The following is a 16,384-nucleotide window of genomic DNA, read 5'->3' as shown; positions in this document are numbered from 1 at the left end:
TCACAGATCACTCCTGACACTTTTCTCCAGCTGTTCCATCCTGCCCTCTTTATACGGCACTCAAGATAAGACAATAAGAAAAACGTAAATTGTGTAGACACACATTTGAAAGCTGCAAACTGGGGGAAAAAAAACAGAAGACATAAATTGTCAATATGTGGAAATATTTTCAACATTCAACATTCCACTGTGGAATTCCTGGCTGGTAAAAAAGATGGAATAGGATTCGAAGTAAAATGACATCATGGTATGTGATTTAATCTGCTTACACTGTCCTTGCATGAACTTGTGGACGTAGCCGTCCCACGGCCCGGGCTCAGGCTGAGTCTTGTTCATGCGATCAAAGTGGTAGTAGCTCACCATGTTGTCTTTGGCATTGCGTGCCACATAAATGGCCTTAACATAAGAAAAGAACAGAGGTGCGGAGAGGGATCAGGGACAACAATAAAAGAATAGAAGAGATCGTATGACCTGAAAGCATTTCGGTTTTGAACTGTGCTTTGTGTTTTGTAAAGCTCACTGTAGGAGGTTAAACCTTACTTTGCATTTGTTTTCCCAGAATCCTTGAGGCACCAACTGGAAAGGAAGATGTGTCTTGATGATTCTTGGTGGATCCATTTTCTTCAGAAGATCAAGACCTGGGGGGGGAAAAAAGGTATACAGGAAAACAAACAATTGTCACTGATTGGTTGATCTAACTTAGTAAATAAAACATCCCTGAAATAACCACTGCAGATGTTGTAAAACGCTCCAAGATTATGAGTCATCACCATTTGAACATATCAAGTACTGAGTTGTGTATATTTTGTATTATAGGAACATCCCACGGTGCATCACCAAAACAAAAAATATCCCAAAAAAAAAGTCATGAAATCACTGCAATGATCTAGTTTCAATTTACTCACAGTTTACTTGCTCAGTGGGAAACCTAGGCCTGTTTAGTTGAACCACAACTCTGAATTACTGGCAGGAATTGATGAAAAAGACATATTCAAAAAAGAGCAAATACAAACCAAAAATGGCTGAAACTCACAGTTGTAGAGCAAAGAGCAGTCATTTAATCATTTGTTGGTGAATAAAATAAAATGCATTTGTTATCACGGCTTATACGAAAACAACGTAAACAAACCAAATGAAGCACTATTTACTCTCTATTGTATTTATCGATACTTGTGTTCTCCTGGGGCTGAATAACTTTAAACTTTACAAGTGACAGGCGACACTCTCTCCTGGTGGACACATGTCTTTAAAAACTGGTGGGATTTTCCCCCGAGCTCCCCGTCCCTGTGGCTCTAAGGAAGATTATACGATTGAATATGGATGAATTGACAAAAACACTCCCAGTACAACGACAATTAGGCCGATCTATTCTATTCTATTCTATTCTATTTTAACTACTCGGTACAAATGAAAACTAGATCTGTCCACATTGTGTTACAGCTGCTACAGTTATTTACTGGATGTCGCAACAGGAACCACCCTGCTGAGTTCCAGGAGCTCGCAGGATCCTGAGTTCAAGACAAAGACAGCTGCCCTTTGTCTGGAACGCAGAAAAAAAAAATTAACAATTGTTGTAACCATTTTTTTTGGTATTTCAGTTTTCAGGGTTTTTTTTTTCATCATACTTCAACTGTCAATGTGTGAGTGTGTTGCTGTGATGTTGTTAAACTACAATGTTACACAATCGTGGAAATCCTCCGCAGCGGTGTTTGCTTCGATTGTTGATTCTACTCAATGCATCTGGCAGTCTCTAAGCCTGTTTGGTAAAAGCACAGATTAGTGTAATCTAATTATAAAAACCTTTTTGTTAAAAGCACAGATTAGTGTAATCTGTGCTTTTACCAAACAGGTTTAGACAATTGGATTAGTCTAATCTGAGCTTTTACCAAACAGGTTTAGACAATTAGATTAGTCTAATCTGTGCTTTTACCAAACAGGTTTAGACAATTAGATTAGTGTAATCTAATTATAAAAACCTTTTTGTTAAAAGCACAGATTAGTGTAATCTAATTATAAAAACCTTTTTGTTAAAAGCACAGATTAGACTAATCCAATTGTCTAAACCTGTTTGGTAAAAGCACAGATTAGACTAATCCAATTGTCTAAACCTGTTTGGTAAAAGCACAGATTAGTGTAATCTAATTATAAAAACCTTTTTGTTAAAAGCACAGATTAGTGTAATCTAATTATAAAAACCTTTTTGTTAAAAGCACAGATTAGTGTAATCTGTGCTTTTACCAAACAGGTTTAGACAATTAGATTAGTGTAATCTAATTATAAAAACCTTTTTGTTAAAAGCACAGATTAGTGTAATCTGTGCTTTTACCAAACAGGTTTAGACAATTAGATTAGTGTAATCTGTGCTTTTACCAAACAGGTTTAGACAATTGGATTAGTCTAATCTGAGCTTTTACCAAACAGGTTTAGACAATTAGATTAGTGTAATCTGTGCTTTTAACAAAAAGGTTTTTATAATTAGATTACACTAATCTAATTGTCTAAACCTGTTTGGTAAAAGCGCAAATTAGACTAATTTAATTGTCTAAACTAATTGTCTTCCAGTTGAGGGGAATGGAACCCGAGGGAAGGACTGCCAAGAGAATCGAATGGTAAAAATGATGTTGAAAAGGACAGGGTAAATGGAGGAGTTATGTAAGTATCAGTACAAGTTCTTAACCCTCAGGCCTTGATACTGAAGCTGTAATACTACTGTCGGTATATTTGCACTTTATTTATTGCTTGTTCATATTAATATCATGTATATAGACTTCAGGATTAATAACTTAAAACTGAATCACCTGATGCATTTTGTCACCTGTGGGCCTTGACATGACAGGAAGCAGGCAGGACCCAAATGCAGGACTGGTGCAGGTAGTTTATTTGAACATTCTAAAATTCCAAAAACCAGGCCTGAAGCATAGGCAAAGTCAACCAGAGCTGAGAACAGGAACAGACTTGCTAAGGAACCGACTAGAAACAGCGACAACAAAAAAACTCAACACAACGCTGGCACAAACAATACAGCGCTCACAAAGACAGTCACTAAAACCTACTCACTGATCCAACTACACTGGTCCAACCAGGGCAGAGTGAGGGAGAGAGGTATATATATACACAGGGAGCACCAGGTGACACAAGTGAAGCTAATTACAGACAGATGAGTGTGATCACGCAGATTACCCCACACAGCAGGAAAAAGAAACAGACAGACATGACACACTTGAAAGACTGGAGGCATGGGAAAAACATATTAAATATGATATATTTATTTTGCATATATATGTGTATTTTTGTATATCTACTTTTCTATGAACCTCAATATTTGCCTTTTTTTTCTGCCATTTCTAGTTTGATAATAAGTGACAAAACATGTGACTCGTGTGACATTGTTTTGGTATCGAAAAATATACCATCAAACAAGAATAAAAATGCTGTGGCTAGCCTGTCCGCTCAGGTTGCTGTAGAAATGCCAATAGAATCCTGCCTAAAAAAAAAAGTATAAAAGTAGTAAAAAAAGTATAGAACATTATCGTTGTGACAAGAACCACCATCTTGAAACTTTTGCACGAAAGGACACACAGTAGCGAAATGTCTCACCTGAGGGGATGGGTGGTGGCGAGTGGATCTCCAGAAAAGGACTGCGAACAGGTGTGGGAGCTCTCCTGCAGGCCTCAGCATCTCCGTTGTTGATAAGAAGGTCGATTATTTCCTGGGTCCATGTGGTGCCTTATGTCCGAGACAACAAACAAAACAAACCATAAGACGTAGGAATATCTAGATAGGTTCGATTTTACTGACCTAAAAATCAAACCTAAATGACCTGTTTGACAGATTGCAAATTGCAAATATTTGAATGTATATTTCAATATTTATTTTAGAGATATAGAGCAGCACTAGTGCACGTACCTGCTTTGGGGTAGGTGGCGATGAGGAGGTCAGAAGGGTCCGGATTAAAAGCCCAGATGGAGTCAAAGTTGTTGGCAATAATGCTCATCAGGGGGACACCTCTGATTGGGATGAGAGGAAAGCGAGTGAGTGAGTTGCCAGCTTTCTCTATTGCCTCCTTGTAGGTCATTTCCTTTTCGCCCGACATCCTCAAAAGGTCCAACTGGTGGAAGATGACAACAGTGAAATCCGATCTGCAGAATGACTTAAGCGAAGGCAGATGTGTTGCTTCTCCTTGGAGCTCCTATTTTGGCTGCCTGTGGCTCCTTTGTCATTTACTACTCCCGAGCTTCTACAACTTCCAAGTGTTTAAACTTCTTCCTGTCTGTCAAAGCTCTGGTCTGTTATTCTGTCCTCCCCCGGTGCCCTTGTGTCTGCTCTGTTTCCCTCTGCGGGTCCTTTTGTGTGTCTGACTCAAGTCACACAACTACCAACTCCTCCCATCAACGTACTCCAATCCTTCTCATTTTCCCCCGCCTCCCTCTGAATTCTAGCGCCCGACCGTGTGTGTATCCACGTCCTATCTGTACAATCACATAACTTGTGGCGTGTCATTACGTAACACTTCCTGTAATATGTCATTCCATGCTATTTCAGTGAGGAGCTACAGTCTGGATTTACACCACACGATAGTTGCTGTTTGTTTTGACTTTTTCTTAACTACCAGTATCAGAATGACTCCAGAATCAGATAAAACTAGACAAAAATGTGCAAAAGCCACAGGTCAAACAGTAACATGTGCAGGCACTCTCAAGCTGGAAACCAGCACTGGGCACAGTTCATGACCCCAGTAAGTAAACATTTAGCGTTAAGGTCCAAAGGAAGGCTTAATATGTTACCTATGCCTAGGCTTATTTAAAAATCAACCAAAAACCAATCTGAGATATGAAAGATAAGAATAAGAAACTCGCTATAAAACCATACCATACAATGGTAATAAGTACAGCCAACAATCTGCGATGTTTTGGACATGTTTTGGATTTTATTCTAAGAAATAACAGATGTATTAAAGGTGACTTTTTTTTGTTAAAGTTGGATATTTTGAGCTGTTGTGTTTTTGTGTCCTCATTTCTGTTCTTCTAATCTTTGTTGCTTGCGTGTGGTGCAGCCTCGGTTGCACACTTGTCAGCGCTCTCTCTCGGCTTATGGACTTCTTGTGTCTAAGCAATTCATATTTACTGTAAACAAATTAAAGCATAGAGATGAGTGCAGCACAAACTTAATTTTGACCTTTAGTAAAAAAAATTGTATTTTTTTTATTTTTCAAACTTTAAATTCTGCCGCTTTCAAAGGTTGTTCATCAAAATGATAAGAAAAAATATTTTTAGGCCAAAAATGTAGTTATCAAACACTTTTGATACATTTACATTTTTTCTACTTACTCCCATCTTCACGGCTCGCTGCTGCCTCACCGGGGGACAATGTATTAACGTGAAAAGTGTGCACTAAATGTGTGTCGAAAGAACAATCAATTTAGACGGTTGAAAAACGTGTGCCCCTGTATTACGTTCTTTACGGTATCTCCCCTTTGAAACGGAAGTATCTCTGACAACTTCCTTAGAAACGACTCGCTTGTATTTACAACGCTTTATGGCGGTCACAATTTTTCCTGTAGCCTAGCCTCGGCTTATGTTACTTACAAACGTATTAAACGTGTGCGTCAGTCGGGAGAAATTGTTGGGCCTTGTGCATTTCAGCTCTTTTTGTCACGTTGTTTTAAATGTAACACACTGATTGCATTGATGAGCTCACATATGCCTAATTGTTTTTTTCCCCCTCTTCTCTATTCAGGAGGCGTAGAAATAAAATAGAGATGTAGAAGAAGTCCGTAAAGGTCGAGGAGAGAGAGAGAGAGAGAGGAAGATCACAGCCCAAGAGGGGAGCCGTTGTGAGCCAACCAATAAAAGAGAGAAGAAACACAGGAAAACATTTAAAAAAAACTATAAAACTTGTCAAAAATCATCTATATTAAAGTAGCCACTATATATATATATATAAGGAGAGTTAATTGAAGAAGGGAAGTATCCGTACTGATGAAAGTATAAAGATATTTTAGATTTTATTCTAAGAAATAACATATGTATTAAAGGTGACTTTTTTTTTCTTTTTTTTTTTTGTTAAAGTTGGATATTTTGAGCTGTTGTGTTTTTGTGTCCTCATTTCTGTTCTTCTAATCTTTGTTGCTTGCGTGTGGTGCAGCCTCGGTTGCACACTTGTCAGCGCTCTCTCTCGGCTTATGGACTTCTTGTGTCTAAGCAATTCATATTTACTGTAAACAAATTAAAGCATAGAGATGAGTGCAGCACAAACTTAATTTTGACCTTTAGTAAAAAAAATTGTATTTTTTTTATTTTTCAAACTTTAAATTCTGCCGCTTTCAAAGGTTGTTCATCAAAATGATAAGAAAAAATATTTTTAGGCCAAAAATGTAGTTATCAAACACTTTTGATACATTTACATTTTTTCTACTTACTCCCATCTTCACGGCTCGCTGCTGCCTCACCGGGGGACAATGTATTAACGTGAAAAGTGTGCACTAAATGTGTGTCGAAAGAACAATCAATTTAGACGGTTGAAAAACGTGTGCCCCTGTATTACGTTCTTTACGGTATCTCCCCTTTGAAACGGAAGTATCTCTGACAACTTCCTTAGAAACGACTCGCTTGTATTTACAACGCTTTATGGCGGTCACAATTTTTCCTGTAGCCTAGCCTCGGCTTATGTTACTTACAAACGTATTAAACGTGTGCGTCAGTCGGGAGAAATTGTCCCAGCTAACTTTGGCTAATATGCTATATCGCTAACTGAGAACCTCAGCCTTCCTCAATGTAATGAGATGAACTCCCTTCGACGGTTTCTTTTACTTGTCTTTATAACCATCGCCCTGTGTGCACTTTTGATAAGCGCAGCCACAGAGTTCGGGATATCGTCTACCACCACAGATACTCCAGCAAATGTGGAGGCCATAAACTCCACGACCCCTGCTCCGGGTGGCACAGAAGCAGGGGTCTCCACCAGCATCGGTAGCACAAGCGAATCGGCGGCTCCCACTGAGTCCCCGGAAGTCGCCACTTTCACGATGCAGCCGCAGCTTGTGCAGCCCCAACGGGGTGAGTTAGACTTTGGGGTATGATAACCACAGAGGGTACAGTCGGTTTTATTTATAAGTAATCTGTGAAAAATGATAAAATGCAACATACGGTTGTAGAAGCTACATTAAGTATTATCATTAGTATAATTTGTATTAAGATAATGTAATAACCTGGCCCTTATGCTGTAACAACTGAAAATGTTCTGGAATTTTCCTGGTTAATTGGTTACGAGTTATCTGGTTACTTTTAAGAAAAGAGTCGGGAACTGTGGGTCTTTTGTCTTGTCAGTAAATTACAGAAATGCCTCTTTGAAACTCCACCGCTGATATCTATATCTTTTTTCCTCGTCATTGTTTATGGTTTACAGACTGCCTGTGTGACTTGACCCCTGACTTCTGTGACATTGGCTGTTGCTGCGACACAGTAGACTGTGGTGTCACAAACTTGAGTACCGTCTTCACTGGATGTCAACAGAAAGCTAGGTAAGTCAGCTGCCCTTACATTACAGTAGGTGAAGTAAACCGAACTTGAACTGTTAACGGTATAAAAAAAAAAAACTTTTTTATTTTACAGACCAGAAGTATGCATCGAAAAATGGCTAATTTTTAGGGGAAATGTGGAATCCTCTCTTCTCAGTGTGACCGACTCCTTGTTCTGTGTCCAAACACAGGGTGAGTGTATGAAATAATTTATAAAAGCACCTCCCCTCCCACAAATTAAAATACTATTGAGAACCAGATAACATGTATATTTCTATCTGTACAAACCACTGTATGAGTTGCTGCCACCTAGTGACTGGAGTGACAGCAGTGGTACACACAGCATGCCGTCAAGCATTACAGCAGTGGTACACACAGCATGCCTTATACTGATTTAAACCAAGCATAATGAATTTAAAAAAAAACATCTTCATATCTTGTGTATCACACAACACTGAGACTAGGAAAAAAAACACAACTGTATCCTTGCTATAATATTGCAACATTAAACACATTTTCCCCTGCAACACCTCCTCCTTCCCACAGATAAAGCAGCCCCGTCTGTCCAGGATGGCCTTGCTCCTTCTGCATCCTTGGGTGATTCATACCATTTCTCACCACCGACACCTCCAAGCATCAGCCACACCAGACCATTTTACAGGGTACCACACTGTTTCTGCTCACTGCTCGTACTGGGGTCAATGCTCGCTTTGGAAAAACTTTCATATCTGGAATCGTTTGAATGCTGAAAACGTTGTGATTGGTCTATTGGAATAGGTAGTAGGCCGGTTAAATAGAAGTGACTTTACTGTCATGTTCGGCAAACCAATCTGAGCAAAAAAAACAAAAAATCTAAAATTTTCTTTTTTCTTCTTTTTCTTCTTTCAGAAATCTGTTTTTTTTTTTTACTTTTTACTTTTATTTTAATTTGACAGCCAGATTGTTCTTCTGACTTCTGTGTCTAAAATAGCAATGGCTGATTCTATTAACCTGGTGACAAACAGGAATTTTTAGGACTCAAAAATCAAACGACAAATTTAAGCACACACATAATAACACACAACTTGTATTGTTTATTTTGTGTAGAAAAAAATTCCAATATGCAGACAGTTTGTATGTATACTGCTGGCTAGCTCTGCTGTTTTAAAGGAGGTAGCGTGGCCGAGCGGTCTAAGGCGCTGGATTAAGGCTCCAGTCTCTTCGGGGGCGTGGGTTCGAATCCCACCGCTGCCAGTAGTCTTTTGAGCAATGGTGGACTCAGTTGCCAAGTTACCACTGAGGTTCTCTGAGCATGGCACCGTCCCCACACACTGCTTTTTCACATTTAGTGGTGTGCTGTGTCACAAGTAGTTCCCATTTAACATATTAGTCATATTAACATTTGTAACTCAATGCAGCGGCGGCCTTTGTGCTGAATTAAAATGCTTTTATTTTAGGTTGATGATGTCATCCAGACCTTCATGGTCTCCTCACGTGTGCGCGGTCTCCTTCGTCAGCCAGCTCCAGGTGCTGCGGCTTCGTTCTGTATGGATCGAAACCCTGCAAGTAAGTTCCGAGTGATCAGTGCTTAACCAATTAGCACCTATTCCCCAACGCTTTTGTTGGTTGAAAACACACGTCATATTAATGATATGTCAAGATTTATCGTGTTTAAAAACATCGAGTCTTAGCAGCATATCTTATCCTGATTCTGATTCTCCACTTCATGGTGTACCTAAACATTTATATTTGCAACGGCCTAATGTTCCACCCAATGTTTTGGCTCCCCCTGTTGTCCCGAAATGGTAAAGCGCATATATTCTGCCCTCTCTGGAGTCAGTATTGTAAGCGGAGAATGTGTTGGATGACTCACCGATAGGGAGGTAGCGTGGCCGAGCGGTCTAAGGCGCTGGATTAAGGCTCCAGTCTCTTCGGGGGCGTGGGTTCGAATCCCACCGCTGCCAAAATGCTTTTTCATTAATTTCCCCTTAAAGAGAACTCCCAAGATATTAATCAAGTTCTATCTATCTAATATTACAACCATAAATATTTCTCTCACCAAACTGCCCTGTATTGTCTTTGTAGGGTTCTTGAGGTCTTTGTCTCAATCCTGCAGCAGGATTATGACTCCCCAGGCCTGTACCACAGACCCAGCTTTCAGTGCCAGCACCTACTTCTCTGACTTGTATCTGCTCAAGGTTGGCACACACACACACTTACTCTCTTTCTCACTCTCTTTCTCTCAACAACTATAACAAAAATTGCCAAGAATAAAAGGCTACAGTACTAAAAAAAAGTGTTTTCTTACAGATTCCAATTGATGGGTCAAAACAAGTGTCCGACTCTCTGGTAAGTCATAAATGTAACGCTTTACATGTGCCACTGCACCGAGTGGAGAAAGTGGATTTTACTGTAGTAAATAAATGTATTCATCAATGGTAAATAAAGACGTAATCTGAAACAATTACAAACTACTGAGTGTAATAGATTTTGTTTTTTTAAATTAGGCCTTGACATCGTTGTCTGTATTTACATAGGTTGTCATATTGTATTGCTGATTTCATTTGTGTGTCTCAATCTTTTTCCATTGTTGTTGTTTTCCATGTTGACAACGTTGTGCTGCCTCTGGTTTCAGATCCCAGTTACACCACTGTCAGAGTGGCCTGAACCAGTTCAACAAAACAACTCCTGCGTTAACGCCGTAAAAAGTGTGAGTTTCAGCTCAAATGTTGTGACGCACATGCACTATTCCATTGTTAACGTCATAGTTTCATGCACCCTTTTTTTTTTAAAAAAAAAATCCCTCAACATTTGTTTTTTTGCATAGTGGGTAAGTGTAATTGTCTTTTAAATAAAAGTTTGTCCTTGATCCGCATCACGTAAATGGCCGTAACCATCGGAGCGTCAAGTTTCCGATGGTACCTGAACGCACCTCGTATGACAGAAATGGTCAAGTTTCCGATGGGACCTGAACGCACCTCGTATGACAGAAGTTATCATTCAGTGGGAATATGCAGTGCCAAAAACATGTCCATTAATATATTTTTTTATATCTTTAATACGTATGTTTTATGCTGCAGGTAGAGTTTATCATTGGGTACACGGGCAGGGGAGAACTCACATTTGCAAATGTGAACGTCGCATTAGCTGATGTGGATTCCACAGGCCTGCTGCTGCAGACACACTCTGTGAAATTTCAGGTATCCAAATCGCTACAGACGCTCTACGTGAGGGAAATATTTTAAACACGCTCTGACCTCAAAATATATTTCCCTTGTGCAGATGGACACATCAAGGTCCACTCCAGAACCGGACCTTGCATTCGGACTGAGGGTGGGATCTCCGATTATTGGCCGCATTGGAGGAAAAGTGGAAGCTGTATCCTTACTGTTTTAACATAACAGTGGAACAGACAGTTCCACTAGATGGCAGCAGAGCAGCTCATTTTATTAATCTATTTTGATAATCAGGGGATTGTGCACAGATAAACAAATATTACCAAGCACTCAAAGAAATATCACTAATTTCCATGTCTTGTTCATATATCACTTTAATGCTTTGTAAAAAAAATATATATATATATTTGATCGGTGTCAAATGAAATACCGCCTGCTGTAAGACGAGGTCATATCGTTTATATATATTAACTAGCTGTTCCTTAAGGTCAGTTCTGAATAACTGCTTCCTTAACAGTTCTTTAGTTGACCACACTGGGGTTGTCTCCAGGTGGGACGTGTTCCTCCGAGCGCGGCGGACGAGTGTCCATCTCCTTCACACACAACAGCATCACAGGCTGCACAATCAGGTGAATCCACACAGCTTTCGTCTCTGAGGGTCTGGTGTGTACTGTAGGTTATGGTGAGGGCTAATGGTCAAGTTGCAGGCTTTCAAAATCATAGCCGTCTGATTACCGCTATCCTTTCGGTACACATGTGTGTGACCTTCCACAGGCTGCACAATCAGGTGAATCCACACAGCTTTGCATCTCTGAGGGTCTGGTGTGTACTGTAGGTTATGGTGAGGGCTAATGGTCGAGTTGCAGGCTTTCAAATTCATAGCCGTTACTGCTATCCTTTTGGTCCGTGTGTGTGACCTTTTGCTTCATTACAAAATCCTGTTGAGAACCTTGATAACATGTATATTTTTTCATCTGTACAAACCACTGTATGAGTTGCTGCCACCTAGTGACTGGAGGCTTGTTATCATTCAGCATTACAGCAGTAACTGCGCCCGCCCCACTATTTGAGAAGTGCTGGTTTAAGGCAAAGGGCTATGACTATCAGAATCAATCTTGAAAAACAAAGGCCTAAGCTTGCTTTTTAGTATTTAGTATTTAAATCGGACCTTCGATCTCATTGTCTCCGTGTGTCTCCGTCTAGTTACCCATCGAGCAACTGTTCAGAGCTGAGGTCCCAGGTTTATGGAATCCTGCAGGGACCTGGTGTCCCTGAGGAAATCAGCATGAACTTTGGCTCTCAGCCATACTGGACCAGGGTCATCGTCCAGGAGTGTCCTGTGAGCCCGCAGGTACGGCTGAAGTCCAATATATTCAAAGCAGCTCGTTCTTTAGGATTCTGTTCGAACGTGAATCATTTTAAGCTATCGTTGGTTCATTCGATAAATTATATTTTTTTTCACATATCACTAAATAAACCGCTTGTAACGTGACATTGGGTTTTTACATTTTTTTAGTGACATCACCATTCCACATTTCCCCCCATTACCAGATGAGGAAGAGACTTCAATTTAAAAATTAAAAAAAATAAAACTTCATTGAGAAAACAATTTCAATTCATAGCCAGGCATTTTGACCAACTGACCTAAGATACAGTATGAAATTAAGTAATACATTAATTTTTTTTCTTTTTTTTTGCCCAGGAAACATGGGATTTTGGCTGCATACTCCCCAAATCCCTCTCCATCCAAGTGCTTTGGGCTCGCCAGGGTCTAGTTGACCTTCCTCAGAACTACATCCTTGGAGCCAAATACATTTTCAAGTGTGAAACTTTTAAGGTAAAAAAAAAAAAATCACCCAATATGCCTGTTACAAATCTTAAATATAAACACGTTCTTACTCTTCCCTCTTCTCGCCTATAGAGTGCGCTATCGTCCCGTCTCATTCTCACCACCCATGTAACATTCACGGACACTACAGTTTACCCCATCTCCCCCAGAGGTTCACCTAAACCCGACTGGAAGTTTCCTTTCAGTTTCTTTTTGAGAGGCATGGATGAGCTGGACGGACACACCGTTTCCAGCGGCACGGAGAAGTTCGCTGGATCTTTAATGCTGCTCACAGTCATGTTGTTAACAGGCTGGGAGATCATGACAAGGTAGCTGGACACGGGATACAAATAAAACCTTTAAGACTTTTATTTAAAGATAAGAGAAGAAAAAGAAAAATCACATTTTAAATACAATACAGCCCCCTGGTAGTTTTTGTATATTTATATATGTGTGTGTCTTTGAATGAATTCCTTTATACAAGACATTGTACAAATCCGCAGTTCACTGAGTTAAAGGCGCATTTCTCACAACCTCCTCTTCTCCCTGATCTTTCGGTCCCAGCTTGTTTCTGCGGCCTCCCTCTTTTTGTCCCCTGTGGGGGGCGTAGGTCAGCAGGGTGACAACAACCGCGGCAGGAGTCATGCCTTGTAAACGCAGAGCAGAACCCAGCTGAAAAACAAATAGGCCGAGAGTCCCATGAGGCATTTGTACGGTGAAGAACATAAATGAACGAGCCAGAAATACCAGAAGTTGCTGAGAAATAATGTCCGGACTCACAGTGCTGGGTCGAACTCTGTCCAAAATCTCTCTGACCTCCTGAGACAGAGACACGGGTAGAGAGAGATAGTCCATGTCCGGTGGAAGAGATGTGTTCTCCTCTTCCTGAATTCTCTCAATCTCTCTCTTCTGCAAGTCACAGTGGGGTTTGTACACAGCTGTGGGATAAAGACGAGACAGGGGTTCGTTTACAATGGCAAAGTGGCTGGAAAAAAAAAACAAACAAAAAAAAAAACTATGAGGATTAATGTTAGCAACTTGGATGAGGATAAAAAATATATATATATCCAAAATTATGAGGTCATATTTATGAGAATAAAGTAACGTTACAACAAAATAGATAAAGATATCCGAAATATTCAAAATAGATAGTTAGATAGATAGATAGATAGATACGTAGATAGATAGAACTTTATATATTATATAACTATAAAAACTCTTAAGAGTTCCCTTTGGGAAATTTAGGAATATTTTATATATCAAATTTTATTTAAAAATATATTAATTTTTTTTAAAAGGAATTTTATATATTTTTTAATCCTCGATGTGACCCTAATTTTCTGTCGAAAAACAAACAAACCAACCATAGAAAAAATAAAGAATCGATGGACGGTGAAGTATATAACCGTCGTGGAATAGCTTACGGAATATCAGACTGAATTGTGGTTTGCTGGATTCTTTGGGTTACTTAAGAAAACTTAAACCAGGCAAGGTTCAGCTCTTACCCTCTATCTTGAGTCTCTGGGAGAATTCTGTGTAAGGTGAAAGGCACTCTGGGAAGATGGACGCTAAGTTCTCAAATGACATGTCGTTGTACTGCAGAATGTCCAGCCCGCTAAAAACAGAGACAAGAAGCCAAAGATGGATTCAACATGGTGGCCTGTGGGGGGAAAACAAAAACATAGTGTCCTGTATGCGACTCACCTGCACACAGTGTTCTTGTTCTCACTTATCTTGGTGTCGGGCAGCTTTTGTCTCCACTTATAGGTGGACAGACTGATGTCTCCTAGAGCTGCCAGAGCGTCCTGCAGAGCGTCCCTGACTCTCATGGCCTCATGGTAACGTACGCATGACACACAACCGAACTCCTTGAAGCCTGACACAGGAAAACACTCACGATAGAGGAGCTAAAGTACATACAGTACACAGTCCAAGCCCGGCATAAAGACTCTGCGGTCATGTTGTCATATACAAGACTGTTGATTTATCTGCATTATTCATAATTAATTATATTTAATTTAGGTGAAAAACACTTTGACCATTACCTTTTTTTTTTAAAAAAACTACAGTACAACATGCCCAGAAAGAATGCCGGCCTTTTTACTTCACTTTCATTAAAGAACTCAATATTGTACCTACCTTTAAGGGAAAGACGGAGGTCAGCGTTGTCCGGCCTCAGGGACGTCCTGAACTCGGCTCGGCTGGTAAACATGCGGTACGGTTCGGTCACACCTCGACTCACCAGATCGTCAATGAGAACGCCGATGTAACTCTCTGTGCGAGACAAGGCCACGGGAGGTAAGGAGAGCGCCCAGCGGGCGGCGTTCACCCCGGCCCACAGACCCTGCAGACAGACACAAATTATATAACGGTGCGGGAAACCAGGGAGTCTACGGACTGTCCGCCTGAGCGCGATTTTGTGTTTGCACAAAATGAACAAGTGCAGCAAGACACCTGTGCAGCGGCCTCCTCGTAGCCTGTGGTTCCATTTATTTGGCCGGCCAGAAAAAGACCTTGAGTGCTCTTTACATGCAGGGCGGGGCTCAGCTGAGTAGGACACACGAAGTCGTACTGCACCCCATAACCTGGAAAATACGAAGAACGCACACTTTTTAGCCGTTGGGTGTGTAAACTACTGCTGTTCATAGTGGTTCGAATCGATTTGCTTATTCATAGATGACACAATTTCGTGGCTGATTGATGGACGTGTCTCAATCTGTGCTACGCTGTATGTTAATACATCTGTTTATGAGATCAAACATGTGTTTTGACCGAGTCTTGGCATTTCGATTTGATCAATGTCTTTGCGGTTAATGTCCAATGTCTAAAACATTGCTTTCTTATACCTTTTTAAACAGATTTGTATCAATCAGCAGTATTGTAAACCAAATAGCATACATACATGCATAATACAATTGTCGGATCTGAAGTAAGCACTGTCCAATAGAGGTCAGACCACTGAGGACACCTAAGAACAATTTTTCTGAAATTTGACAGCGGGGCCGGGTCAGGAGCAGATAGATGGAGCGTTGGTGTGAACTAAGATAAATGACAATGTAATAGTCATGCCTAAAGGCTAAAAATGCTAAAACGCTTTTATCATTTTCTACGCCATCTATTGGGGAAACGGGGGTATTGCAGGGAAAAAGCAGAAGTATAATGATAAAATAAATAAATAAATAATATAATTAGGAAAGGTTTTAATGATAATATAAATAAATGATATAATTAGGAAAGGTTTGACAGGCCGGATTACAAAGCTGAACGGGCCACATCTAGCCCCCGGGCCCCTAGTTTGACCATGCCTGATCTAGGACATAGTCTGACTTGACACCTGGAAGCCATAATGAAGGGCAAGAAATACATAAATGCAGGAAAGTGGATGTAGGACAATCCAATGTCTCCTGTTATATAGCACCATGTGACGTTGTGTTCGTCGGCTCCACTCACCAACTAGTTCACATGGAATTTGTTTTAACGCCGTACATCACAATGATGGAACAAGATTTTCTTAATACATTTATGGGATGATGACGTCGAGGTCACTGTACCTCCTGTCCCCTTCTTTAAATTCTATTTTCCAGTCTATATTCCCATCAATATATTTTGGTTAGTGTACCAGGGGTGCGGATCTCAGCTCTGTGCAAAGCCGGGATTTCTCTTATGAGGCGGAGCTGCACGTCGGGAGGCATGGTCATGGAAAGACCCTGCGGGTACATCAGGTCAGAGTCCAAGCCTTCAGGCTCCAGCCAAACCCGATGAGTCCTGCCTTGAAAGCGAATCACTCGGGACTCAATGGACGGGCAGTATCTGGGGGACAGGACGTTGGTCCGTTTAAGGTTTAATGGCACAAAACCAAAAGCCTGGACAATTATCAGAGTGTGC

General features: G+C 40.4%; 3 protein-coding genes and 2 non-coding genes across 5 annotated transcripts in view; 3 read left to right on the top strand and 2 right to left on the bottom strand.

Moving 5' to 3' along the window:
- sult1st6 (sulfotransferase family 1, cytosolic sulfotransferase 6) overlaps positions 1 to 4,359 on the bottom strand; it is an 8,814-nt gene extending 4,455 nt beyond the window's left edge. Inside the window, exons 1-4 of the mRNA XM_008314016.3 lie at positions 3,907 to 4,359; positions 3,598 to 3,726; positions 541 to 638; positions 270 to 396 (exon numbers count right to left, since the gene is read on the bottom strand). Coding sequence (XP_008312238.1) covers positions 270 to 396; positions 541 to 638; positions 3,598 to 3,726; positions 3,907 to 4,093 — 541 coding nt within the window. The 5' untranslated portion in view covers positions 4,094 to 4,359. The remainder of the gene's footprint in view (positions 1 to 269; positions 397 to 540; positions 639 to 3,597; positions 3,727 to 3,906) is intronic.
- A 2,054-nt stretch (positions 4,360 to 6,413) lies between these two features.
- Positions 6,414 to 12,915, top strand: LOC103381593 (tectonic-3). The gene is made up of 14 exons (XM_008314022.3): positions 6,414 to 7,055; positions 7,405 to 7,519; positions 7,611 to 7,708; positions 8,063 to 8,178; positions 8,953 to 9,061; positions 9,581 to 9,693; positions 9,806 to 9,844; positions 10,131 to 10,205; positions 10,576 to 10,695; positions 10,778 to 10,873; positions 11,197 to 11,300; positions 11,875 to 12,022; positions 12,374 to 12,508; positions 12,593 to 12,915. The coding sequence occupies exons 1-14, from the start codon at positions 6,782 to 6,784 to the stop codon at positions 12,830 to 12,832; spliced, it is 1,782 nt and encodes a 593-aa protein (XP_008312244.1). The 5' UTR covers positions 6,414 to 6,781; the 3' UTR covers positions 12,833 to 12,915.
- On the top strand, positions 8,668 to 8,749 carry trnal-aag (transfer RNA leucine (anticodon AAG)). Its single transcript has one exon. It is a non-coding gene; the product is annotated as a tRNA-Leu (tRNA).
- Positions 9,378 to 9,459, top strand: trnal-aag (transfer RNA leucine (anticodon AAG)). The gene has a single exon. It is a non-coding gene; the product is annotated as a tRNA-Leu (tRNA).
- The window catches only part of mto1 (mitochondrial tRNA translation optimization 1), a 7,107-nt gene continuing 3,567 nt past the window's right edge, over positions 12,845 to 16,384 (bottom strand). Inside the window, exons 7-13 of the mRNA XM_008314021.3 lie at positions 16,119 to 16,333; positions 14,954 to 15,084; positions 14,639 to 14,843; positions 14,204 to 14,375; positions 14,005 to 14,114; positions 13,280 to 13,437; positions 12,845 to 13,171 (exon numbers count right to left, since the gene is read on the bottom strand). Of these exons, the coding sequence (XP_008312243.1) occupies positions 13,004 to 13,171; positions 13,280 to 13,437; positions 14,005 to 14,114; positions 14,204 to 14,375; positions 14,639 to 14,843; positions 14,954 to 15,084; positions 16,119 to 16,333 (1,159 nt within the window). The 3' untranslated portion in view covers positions 12,845 to 13,003. The remainder of the gene's footprint in view (positions 13,172 to 13,279; positions 13,438 to 14,004; positions 14,115 to 14,203; positions 14,376 to 14,638; positions 14,844 to 14,953; positions 15,085 to 16,118; positions 16,334 to 16,384) is intronic.

This window comes from Cynoglossus semilaevis, chromosome 8 (assembly GCF_000523025.1).
Source record: "Cynoglossus semilaevis isolate Cse_v1.0 chromosome 8, Cse_v1.0, whole genome shotgun sequence".
NCBI classification, from domain to species: domain Eukaryota; kingdom Metazoa; phylum Chordata; class Actinopteri; order Pleuronectiformes; family Cynoglossidae; genus Cynoglossus; species Cynoglossus semilaevis.
Note: the sequence above shows the minus strand (reverse complement) of the source record. Positions and strands in the feature narration are given on the sequence as shown.